At 41.9% G+C, this 12,359-nt stretch overlaps 1 protein-coding gene across 6 annotated transcripts in view; it reads right to left on the bottom strand.

Moving 5' to 3' along the window:
- Window positions 1-12,359, bottom strand: part of PLEKHM3 (pleckstrin homology domain containing M3) — a 119,060-nt gene that overhangs the window by 43,858 nt on the left and 62,843 nt on the right. For all 6 annotated transcript variants that reach the window (XR_004752607.1, XR_004752606.1, XR_004752608.1 and 3 more), the window contains one exon: window positions 173-330. Coding sequence is in view for 3 of the 6 variants with exons in the window: in XM_035332362.1 (XP_035188253.1) it covers window positions 173-330 (158 nt within the window). In the remaining 3 variants the exon portion in view is untranslated. The remainder of the gene's footprint in view (window positions 1-172; window positions 331-12,359) is intronic.

A 12,359-nucleotide genomic window follows, 5' to 3' on the forward strand; every position in this document is an offset into this window, starting at 1 on the left:
GTCTACTTCCAAGCCTGCTCATGGTGGCCTCCCTGGGCCAGGAATCTGGTGTAGCTGCCCAGGAATATGTATTAGTCAGATCCAGTCTGCAGTTATTTAAATAATAAGAGGTCACGAGGCTGGGAATCCACCAAGATGTTAAATGAGTCAAATATTAATTTCATTACAGTACCTGCTTGTAGAAATGTCCTCAAAGGGATAGAGGATTTCTCCATTGTTGCAAATCTCACAGATGAAACCCTTTTGACTACAAAGACTGCAGCTATACACATGAGACGTGGCAAACTTGATCACCTTCCCCAAGAAAGGAGCCAACTTTCCTTCAATAACCTGAAATGAGAAGATGACATGGAATGAACCCATAAAAAATTACCAGAACTCCCTGAAAGACTGAAAAAAATATAAATACAGCTATGCAGCTATGCACAGCTGGTTAAAACAACAGGAAATTAACTTCCCAAGAGTTATAGCTCCATGAAATCACAAGTGTTAATAGCGGCCATTGAACTGACAAGGATCAAAATGTGAAAACAAACAAACAAACAAACAAAAACAGAAAAGTTACAATTTCTGTAAATCCCTAGTGACACACAAGATTGGCATTCATTTAAAGTAAAATAACATATTCATATATTAAGGCACAGAAGAGCAAATAGGAAAAGTTTAGGGCATCTGTATTATCATTTAAACTAAAAACTATGGATACTGCCTTACACTTACAGTTTTCATTTCTTGCTATTTTTTATGCACAGATCAGTTTTGTCTTTGTTCTTTTTCCTACAAAGCACAGGGTGGTGTATTTTTTTTTTTTTGCATATTTTTCATGAACAGAATCCTGTCTTACCTGCTTTAGTAACATTGCATTTCCCATTAAAAAAGCATTAAAATACATTATTTCCCTCATTGCCGAAGTGAATAAATTCTCAAATAAACTCTTGAATAGGAATTGTGTTTTTTTCCTTCAGTGTCCAGCTCTCAAATCAAGAAGTCTCTCACTGCCAGACAACCCTGATAGACCATTAGAAGTGATTAGCACTGCCTGTGTTGGTGTGAAAAAACTGCCATGTAGTATAGATTAAACTGCCAGCCACAACACTCATCTAAATTTGTGATTCAGTGACAATGTCTCAATAAGGGGTGCTATTCAGGCAAAATACTTTCCATTCAGATCGAACTTTCAGAGACTTTAAGGAATTCTGCTGGTGTATGGAATAATGAAGATGGAATAAGGCCCTAAGTGTATATTCTCTCCTGGACTTCCTGTGGTCTGAATGGCAGCCTGCCAGATTAGTGATAGAAATGTGTCATGAGATTTGATAGTGACCTCCCATAAAAAAGGAAAAAGAATGTAGTAATTGCTGTTTGAAGGCTTACACAGGGCTGTGCCCTGGAACCTAAGAGTGGGGAGATTTACACTTAAATGTGTGCCAGATTCAGTTCAGGCACCCCTTCCCTCCATATCCCGCTTGTAAATGGGTTTAGTGTAAACCAATCTAGAGAAAGGCAGAGAAGAACAGGTTTCAGAGGCACTCCTTCCCTATGTAAAGCAGAAATTAGATAAACTTGTGTTCCAGGGCAATGTCCTGTCCACTAGCTGAGAAACCCACTGTTAAAGAAGAGAAAAAAGGATAGGTAGCAAATGCATAGGTAGCATTGATCTTGATGGCACTGAATGGCATGGGCTGAAATGGGCCTCCTCTGCTTCCAGCTCTAGCCTGCTAACAGCATCTGCAACAACAGGAAGCGGCAGTGTTATTGCTAGTACTGCAGATAGGACATCTGCTCATGTTAGAGGAAAAATGACGTTCCTATTACATCCTGGTATAGGAAGATCCCCTTCAAGCAGACTATAAACAATGCAAAGAGACTGCTGCAAATGAAGCCATAGTTCAAGGTAGTGATATTTCTAACCTTCTGCCAGATGGCCAGACACTAGCTTAGCTCCCCTTGGCTGGGTTTTGTTTTTCATTGAAAAGGAAGATTTTTTTTGCTTCTAGACTTCAGGGCTACAGAGGATCTGAAAACCAAACAAGCTGGGAGAAGGGGAAAGACACAAAAGTTGATGGTATTCAGGAAACAGGAGGAAAGGAACAGTGTAGTTGCCCAGCTCTTGACACTGCTACAACACATTTAGCAATAATGGATGAAATATGCATACAATGATAACAAGTAAACCATGATACATACATATTTTCCGTAGCACTTTCATGCTATAGCAACCACCTCTGACAGGCTGTAAAAGCTCCGTTAAAATGCCAGGCTGAAAACACAGCTGCAAACAAATTCCGTAAATCTGTACTAATGCCACTGTCAGCAAGGACTTAAGAGTTAAGTCTCTGAATTAAAAACACATTTTATACAATGTGATGTACAAAATTAACATAATCTATTACCCTCTTAAGCACCAGGGGTGAATTTAAGTCTGTACAAGGCACAAAAGATTTCCTGTGCTGAAGAGCTCACAAACTAACCAAGACAGATTGATAGCCCCCAAGGAGATGGTGTTATTCATCCCTATTTATTTATTTGTATGGCTCACCATAGCACTGTAGTGGGTTGACTTGTAACTCTGGCCACTGCAGACATACAATGAAGATTATATCTTCAAAGAACTATGCATGCCAATTTTGCAATGTGAATTACAGGCCATTTTACTGTATTATAGGAGGAAGACAAAATGCAACATCAAACTGATGTTATCACTATTTTTAGCATCTGCAAATTTTGTGTCATTTTACTTCATCAGAGACCTCAAGGCTGTGCACAGGAAACAACTTTCCTTGCAGCCTTCTCTCATTTGTGCTTCTACCTAATAAGAGTAAAATCCTCATCGCCATTTACCCCAGCAAGAGAAAGGGAATACTTCTGCTTGCCGTCCCCAGGAGGAATTTTCCCAGTGATGATTTTATGGCTCTGGGAATGGGAGCTTGGGACATAATCTGCAGTGTCAAAACTTATCCTGTGACTAAACACACTCATGACAGCTGGATCTCAGTCAGTTAAGACATCCCAGAACCACAATGACAGAGTTCCAGGATGTTCGCCCAGTTGATGCTAGAATCAGATCTTGAGTTTCAAGGAAACACAGGTGATTAAAGAATAAAAGTGTCTTACAACTAGCTAGGTATCAGGAATATCAAAAGGAAAAAAAATTCAAAAGACTGTCTTGCCAGATCCAGCAACATCTATGTCATTTTTTTACAGCCAATTCTGTTACCAACGCCTTTCAGTGACAGAGACTACACAGCCTCCTTACAGTGCATATCTGTTCTCAGTGTTGGGTCACTCCTAAGCTTTAACGTGACCATTTCATTTTACAAAAGAAGCTGAAATTTCAACCTACTTGTTCCATAAGCAGAGCACAGAGAAAACCCTTCTAAATCCAAGGAAACAAGCAATGTTTTAAATGCCGCATGTCAAACAAATCTCAGATCAGACCTGTGGACTTGCAGGAGGCAGGTAACATTCAGTTGTCCAGCTCTCATGCACATTCAGATAAATTGTGTCACTGTGGTGAAAACACAAGTGGCTCCCTGTAACTGAACTCAGTTCTCAGGTGGAGGCTGAGACCTGAAGACTCTTAATGCAACACGAGTCACTGGCAGGCCTAGCTGACAGCTTCAGCAGTTTGAAAGTCTCTTCTATAGTATACAGCGGGCCTGGAAAACATGTCCATTAGCCCAGGGTGTAGAGGGAGAAGAAGTGGTTGAATTTGGTCTTTGAAGACAGCAGCTGTTACATGTATGTACATGGAGCACTGAAATTGCAGTGTCATGTTCACAACCTGCAGCCAGTACCAGTCTGTGGGGACTACAAATTAGTGTATATAATCCATTCTTTTCCTTCTCTCTGGTATGCTGGTAGTAAGCATCCCATTAACAGAAAAGTACATCAAGAGAAATGGCAAAAGATGATGTTTATTTTTTTCCCATAAGACCACACTTAACCCAACTAGGTAATCAAAGGCTTAAAAATAACAAAGTATCACATCACTGGGAAGTGCCAATGCACCTGGAAGATATCTGTGTTAAAAGGACCTGACCAAACTAGAAAACATGTTGTTTCTTAAGCAGCAGAAATGGGGAAGCTTTTGTGATCTATGTCCTACTTATCTCCACCACACGTTGCCACCCACACCTCTGAAATCCCACTGCAATATTCCATCTCTTTTCCACATCATCCATTTATCTGATACATTGAGAAAGAATCTATGTCCTCAAAATTATCTAAATTCCTTTAATCTAATGAGAACCAAGGGTCCAAGTCCTTTCAATATTTGAGCTACAAGAATCAGCTGGCTCCATAAATGAAGTCCCCCATAACTGCAGGTAATCCTGTTAAGTCTCCAGAATTTACACAATCTAGATGGCATAAAGTCTAGAGAAACTGTGAAACCACATACTATGAGCTGCAGAACAGTCCAGCACATTTCATAAGAAATGTGGAAATTTAGCACAAAACCTCCTAAATTAAGAGCACGCTAAAAATGGAAACTAAAAATTTCACCACTGACTTATCCCTGTATCATAATGCAGCCTCAAAATGAACCTGCAAATGCTTAAAAGTAAATTCCTGTCTATAAAAGAAAAAAAAAAAAGGCATCAAGCTTAAACCAAATTAAAATTCTGATGAATTCAGATTCTGTTCCACCTCCAGATGCTGCAGCACATATGAAGAGCAAGGTCTGTTTTCTAATCCTAATTCTTTGTAGTGCAAGCCAACAGTTTCATTGTCCAAAATTAAGGGTGAAGGAGGATGATGGCATCCTGGTCAATCAATCAATGAAGGGTGCAATGCAGCTTTCCCTCCCTAAACCAGTCAAGAAACCCTGTCCAGAAGGATTCTGGACACGGGGCCATGCTGATACAGTTAGCCTACCACTGCTGCAACTGTCATATTTCTTGATCTGCTGCTTGGTGACAATGGGTGGAGACTACTTGTGTTTGGAGGTCCAAAGCAGGCTGTATCTCCGAAGAACCCCAGTATTCAGATCAGAGTTACTGTCCACCGCTGTCGCTCTGGAAAAAGCCTCTAAGCTATCACCGTGGCTTTGCACGTTGCAGCTCCTGACTGTCTCACGTGGTATGAATTGTATGAAAATACACACCCACGTGTACATAAAGGATGGGCCCTGCCCTCAAAGCACTTACAATTTAAACCAGCAAATGAGCACTGCTTTTTACACCAACTGCCACTTATATCTCACCCTAAATGGGACAAACTTCCAGGAGTAAATGAGACAACTTTCAGTTGTAGCAAGTATTGCCCAGGTGACTCTCACCAGGATCCCTGTCCCCCACCTTCACAAAACATTTCTGCGCATGTGAGCCTGCCCTGCACCAGAGCAGAGGCAGTCGCCTCGCCCCCAGTACATGCTGAGCTACAGCTCTGTCCTGAACCCATCTCTCATCCAAGCTCTCCAGGATGAGCACAACACCAGCAGAAATCTATGTCTGAAGGTGCCTGCTCCCCACACCTTAGCTTTGTCCTTAACTCTCCTGCTGCCCTGCAGTACAGTAGAGGGGAGCCCAAAGAACAGCCCATTACACACAGCAGAGAGAAGTCAAGTCACTGTGTCTTACCTTGTATGAGAACATACTTAGCAGCATGAAGGAGGATTGCACAAACTAATCCCACAGGAGAGCAATGTAGAAAGCACAATGTTGCAATATATGCATGCTTTCATAGTCAAAAAGCAAACTAGAAAAGTGGATGGCCATGGTACAGCGGCAGATCTCATCTGTGTATAGAGTCCTTCTAACTCAGAATGATGGCAAACTAAACTTGCAGTTTTTGAGCTTTGGAAAACAGAACAAGATAAAAAATACACTGAAAAAGTTTGTTCTACTCCATGAGTGACAGTTATTCAAATTAGAAAAGACGTAATAGCAGTCTCTGACTGGGTGTCACAGGAAAGCAATCAAACATGGATTAGATGAGATAAGGATGGAAGTCCCCTCCAAACTCTGTTTTATTCCCAAAGAGGTAATATTACAAGGCTTTAAGGGGAACTAGAGGCGGAGGGAGAGAAGAAAGAAAAAGAACATAAAGAAAAATTAGTCATCTCTAAGCCACTATCGCTTCAAATAATGTCTCCATAGCCTTCTGCCCACTTACTAGTCCAGGACCACAGAAATACCCAACTCTTGCATCATCACCGCTTAAATCATCACTGAAATCTATCAGACATGTGATAAACTTTCCAAACAGGAGAGAAAAAAAAAAAAAGTACAGTTTTCAGATATTTCTCAGGGAAGTGTGTGTTTGCTTTGAGGGCAGGGCACCTTTCAGCTATGCTAGCTAGGAAGTAACAGGTAAGGAGGAAGACCTCCATCCCTGCAGGAGCCTGTATATTGTGCATTTCTGCAAGGGTCATCAAACCTCCTACCATCTGTGCATTTATCTACCAACTACTTTAAAAAAATGCAGTAAATGCTTACATAGGATGGAGTTCATAGGAATCTTCAATCACCTACATAAAGATTGTCAAGACAGGTGATACGGGGGATATAGCTTGCTGAGCTTTCAGATATACTGTTGTGCTTGGTGTGGAATACTACCAAGGCCAAGAAGTCCAAATTCTGACAAGTGTTACGGTATGTTAGACCACATCAAGAGTTTCTGGATTAAAGTAACTGTTTAAATTTTTTAGTCTGAGAAATTTCCAACATATGATAATGAAATTAAAATTGTACATTGTTAAAAAAAATGTTAATATCCGAGTTAATGGATAATTTGTTAATTAACAAATACAGGATATTTTAGCAAAGGATTTCTACAGTGTTTGAGAAAGAAGGGAAACCACACATCTGTAAAATTCTGTGAGCTTGGACACAAGGATCAGACGACATGTCACAGCATGTCTAGGAACATTGTCACTTCACCGTGGCTCAGAGAGTGGTCAGGGAGTAAGCACTGAAAAGGGAAGTAGAAATGCCCCCAACTCTCCTAAACTCTCAGAACTGGACCTGTCGTTTTCCCATGTACAAGAAGCACAGGAGGAAACCCTGGTTATTATTCTTATACAAGAGTATCTGCTGCTACTGTGCTGCTTAAAGTGTCCTTCCACCAGGGTTAAGTATTCCAGGTAAAGTGGTGAAAACACTGTAAAACTCGCATCTCACTGCCACTGTGTGACAAGCTAAATTTGCCATATGGCTTTGTGACCCCACCCTTGTAAATCAGCTCGTTAATCATTATCGTCATAGAGGTGATAAAGCTGTTTTATAAGCCTACACTGAAGCAGTAACATTAACTACTTATGTAGAGGCTGGTGTATTTCTCTGCAGATAAGATTTATTGGAAGGCCCTCTCTTTAAAGACACAGGTTTGCCTCTTAACCCTCCTCTGGAGCTCCAGCAATCCATTCCACTTCTTCCTCCAGTCTGATTTACATGTCAGACACAAGTGATGCCTGGAGGGGATGGGTTAAGCGATATGAAATCCCTAGAACACCTTGAACTATAGGTTCAAATCTCAACTGGATCGTCCCAGCCTCTCTTCCTGACAGAATAAAATTTATGATTATTTCTCAAGGCCAGACACACTTGCCTGAGATACAGACAAAAATTACACAACACAGGAGAGACAAGAAAAGGCCAAGAAGCACTGAGAAAATAGAAGGGGTAGTAGACATTAAGTTCATTCACCACCCCTAATCATATACATGGAGGGGTTAGAAAGTCCTTTTAATTACTGGGATTAGTGTCACAAACATGCCAGGAAGAAGGAAGCTATCTGAAAGAGCAGCCAATGACAGTACACAGCTTTCTACCATCTTCTGAAGTCAAGGTTTCTGCCTCCTCCTGGTAGTTTTCTTTCTAACGCTCTAGAAACAGCAGGTTTGAATCAAGCCAAGCCAATCACTAACAAGCTCAGAGGTAAGCTTCAGCTATGCCTGGACTTTGGAGTATCACAGAGAATGTACTTCCTGCACTGAATGAAAAGGAAAAAAAAAAAATCTCCTTCTGAACAGGCTGGCTTAGCTTCATCACTGTGCCCACCACCCTCCAAGTTCCACTGATGGGAGTTTTGTGGAGGAAGACCAAACACCCAGCAATCTTTCCTCACCTCCAGGACAGATGAGAAGTATTGTTTTGAAAGAACTATTAATGATTTAAGAAAATAAGGCTGGATAAAACACCTCAAGAAATCTCCAGTTTATCCCTCAGCCTACAGCCCAACCAACTGACAGACTTGCTTAAAAACTTCTCACCACAGGGATTCCCCAACTCTCCAGTGCTCACAACATCTAGAAAGCTTTTCCTAATACCCCTCTCAGATCAATTTTGCTGCAGTCAACTTTGTTTCATGCTCTATCTTCTATCCTTATGTTGTGCAATATGTTTCAGAAAGCATTTTCTGCTGAAGTCACTTCTCTCACAAGTGATCTCTGTTGCACGTGTGGAAGAGCACAAGCAGAAGAGGGTGCAGGAAGGCTACAAAGGTTGCCCAATCTATCTGCTAGTTGCAGAACAGGCAGGTATTTTACACATAGAGATTGGACATTAAAGTGCAAAGGGTAAAATGGAATCTCCACCCTGTGACAGATTTCAGCAGGGTCAGAATTTCTGGTATGAAAACATTGACTTGGAGACAAGGGGTAAAATGCTTAGCTAAGGATAATGCAAACTGCAAAGCAGAGAAAGGGAAAACACATTCCCTGGCTGGGAAGTTCCTAGTCATTTACATCTAGGGAACAGACAATGCTCCTGGACTGTTCATTTCCTTGAGGATTTTTTCCCTTCCGTTCACCAGATTCTTAACTCTGTGAATTCTTGTTACAATTTCAATGCACAATTAATCTTCAGTTCAGAGGAAAGGGAAATGGAAGGAGGAAGGATGACCATGAGGTAAAAGCCCCAGAGAGGCAGTTATCAGATCTCAGCTCTGCCCCATCTTTTATGCAATATACTGGTCTGATCAGCTTTCCTTGCTCCACTCTGACTTCAGTCACCTTTTTCACTTGTTTATTTAAATTGCATGTGACTTAAGGGAAGAATGATTTCTTAATATTTGTGTGCATGCACACCAGAATCACTACATGCTGCTGTAAAAGAAATAAAAACAGAACACAACAATAACTTAGGAGAGCACAGCTCTGTACTTAGGCCCTGCTTGTGTTTGTGCTGAATACAACAGGGGCTGGCCAGCTGCATGGGGAGGGGAAACACGGTGCTTTGGTGGAGGACAGACACAGCTTGACTGATCTGGGCTAACTGACAGCACATATTTTTTCGCTATGGCCTTGCTAAGGGGCACAACCCCAGCTCGCAACAGTAAGGGTGATTCCACCCTACCTTTTCTTTTCACTTTGCAGCCTTTGCAGATCCCTGTCCCAAGGGCCTGTTCAGCCAGTGATAGCAAGGTGGATGGGAGCAGGTGAGGCCAGGGATTCTGTTCACCAGCTGCTGACACCAATGAAAGGTGCTGGCTCTGACACACATGCTGCCATTTTGCCACTGCTGGCCTTGACACAAAGCGACACTGTGCAGCCACGTATTGTGCCGTGCTAACTCATCGCCCACACAGGGCAGAGAACATCCCGAAAGGAAACCTGGGGATAAACACTGCGAGGAAAAAAAACAAAAAACAAAACCCAAACAAATCAAACCACAGCAGAAGTGAGTGAGAATGTGAATAAACAGAAATCACTGGCTCTTTTTGACCTCCCTGCACTGGGAGGCCACGCTGAGGGCAGAGCCATTTGCTATTCACGGTGCTTCCAAAAGGGACTACTTGAAATGCTGCACTTTAATTTTGCATTAAAGTGATATTCCACCAGTTAGCCACTGTAACTCTTAGAGGCACGGGGAAGAGGAAAAGACAGATTTACATTGGCTGGGGGGAGGAGGGGACGAACAAACTGGGTATATATTCAGGGTTTATCCTTCAGTCCAAGTGAATTTATAGGAGGAGGCAGAGAGGATGACAAGGTCTCTCCAAGCCCTCCCCCACTCCTCTCATGGAAAGGAAGAAAAGCCTGAAAATTCAGTGGGTCTTCTGGTTCAAGCTGACACAAGTGGGAAAGATAGAATTGTCTCAGCGTAAGCAACACACTGGAAAATCACTGGTGTCAGTTCCACAACCAGCCCTGTAAAGAGACTTTGGCCCTACAGATTCTGCCTTTGGACTCATGGCATTTTAGTACTCTTCCCTCCTTTCTCCTTCCCCCAAGGTTTCCAGGCAGCTACATGTCAATTGTGTCACACCCTGAGTTCTCCTAATCTTGTCGCAGGGATGAATTATAGGTTGTTTTAAGAAACAGGTATTCAAGCAAAGGTTAAAGGCTATTTTAATCAAACAAGGTTGAAAGAGTAGCAGGAATTTGGCTGGTAGAGAACAGAAAGCACTTTCCTCAGTTTAAAAACTGTATGTGACTCTGTATACTCACACAAGCAAATATGCATTCAGGCAGAGTGTATGTACTCCTTTCTCTCCTCTCTCTCTTTTAAGACTAAGCAGGCAATTGCATGCTGAGACATTAACTTAATCTACATGCCTACTGAGCAAGACATTATTTCATGAGTGACATCACAGAGGTAGAAACGCTTCTGCCTTGTACAGGACTGGATCGGTGCATTTTAAGGAGGAGTCCGCTGAGGGTTTTAGAGCAAGAAAGCAACATACCAGGTAAATGGCTAGGGTTACTCTGAAAAAATTCTGTGTACTCAAAGTATACTTAGATTTAACCCTTTTATTTAATTCAAGCAGGTAATCCTGAGATAGAATTTTGTTTCTTTGGGAAATTCTGTTTCTTGGGATGTTATGTCCTGGGACACGGCCAGCTGCCTCTCCTGAGCAGACATTGTATGGGAAGTGCAGCAATGAGGTTAGAGCCCAACCTTTGACACAGCTAATCCTAATTTTCAGTTCTGGGCCTTTCATGATGCACAATCAAAAAACAAAAGAAAGCATAAAGTAGTAGAAAAGGAGTAGCTTATATTGCTACTGAGTATAGTAGCAATATAATTTGGGGGGCTGAAAATAAATTAAGAGATCTCTGGAAATCTCAGAAGCTCTTGTGACCCACTGGCATCACTGTTGAGCTGTTTTAAACAGTTTCACACTGGAAAGCTACACCCACCACAAGTGGCCCAGGTTTCATATTCATGTGGAAAAGCACCACATGTATTTAATAAGGCCTGTTGAAAACTCTGGTTTCGAGCAGACCCAAACCCTGTCCTGCTGTTAAAAGCATTTATTAACAAACTTGCTATATCTCCACACTTCTCCTCTAAGACTTTAACACATCTAATTAAACTCAGATGAACTCATCTTCCTGGCTGCCACCTGCCAAAACACTCCTGGCCAGCTCTGCCGTGCTCTCCACATGACCATGAGCCATTCTCAATGACAACAACTCCTCTCCCCAGCAGAGCTGTGGTAAAAAGGAAACGCCAGTAAAATCCTTGCCATGACCACTATTGTAAGCTGAGCTGTCAGCAGTTTGGGGAATTATACACACACCTGGAATATCAGCTAACCTGAAGTGTTTCCTGTTCTACTGAAAGACATCTCAGTGCTAGCATACTCCAGGGAGTGACAGAAATGAGTGATAAAGGAGCCACAGCAAAGTATACAAACTGTTTAATTGCTCTTTCGGTATCAGACCTTTTAATATTTATGAAAATACACATTGTGTATCTTTTCCCATCCTAGAATTATTTTTGTATTTTGTGGTTAATACAACTACCACAGTCATAAATGCACAGGTCTTAACAAAAGGATATAAAGATGGCTACTAACATTATGCTGTTATGGTAAGAACGGTTGGAAAGGACCAGAAATATCTAATTCCAACCCCCCTGCCATAGGGGGGTTCAAGATGCATCCATTTGCACAGAACTAAGTGCCTCAAAACCTTCGCACATTTCAACTGCACAACACATTTGCTGTAACGCCAACACCTGACTCTAAGACTTAAATCTGAGCTGACTGGTCACCCCCAGCCCCCCTCACCTGGAACAGAGGGGAGCAGGCTGCTTCCCTCCTAAAATACATTTACAATAGGTGAGATGGACTATCCCTCCAAAGTGCTGTTTTCCTTATTTTGATTTTTATCATGTCCTGGATGACTGTTTTAAACATACACATAGTAAAGCGGGACCCATTTTACCTTAGTCCCATTACAAATAACTTGTCCTGTGTCTTCAAGAAAGCTTGCAGCAGAGCTGCAAAGAGAGTCCAGATCTTCTGTGCCTTAGGCTGAGAACAGGACCAATGCGGAGATGAACTTTACCAATGCACATGTTTCTCACCTCCCCACACAAACACCTGTCTCTGTCTCCACCCCAGCAAATATTTAAGAGCAGGGGCTGTACCTGACACATCAATTAAAACCCATCACTGCTTTAAAC

Source organism: Oxyura jamaicensis, chromosome 7 (genome assembly GCF_011077185.1).
Source record: "Oxyura jamaicensis isolate SHBP4307 breed ruddy duck chromosome 7, BPBGC_Ojam_1.0, whole genome shotgun sequence".
In the NCBI taxonomy this organism is placed as follows: Eukaryota; Metazoa; Chordata; class Aves; order Anseriformes; family Anatidae; genus Oxyura; species Oxyura jamaicensis.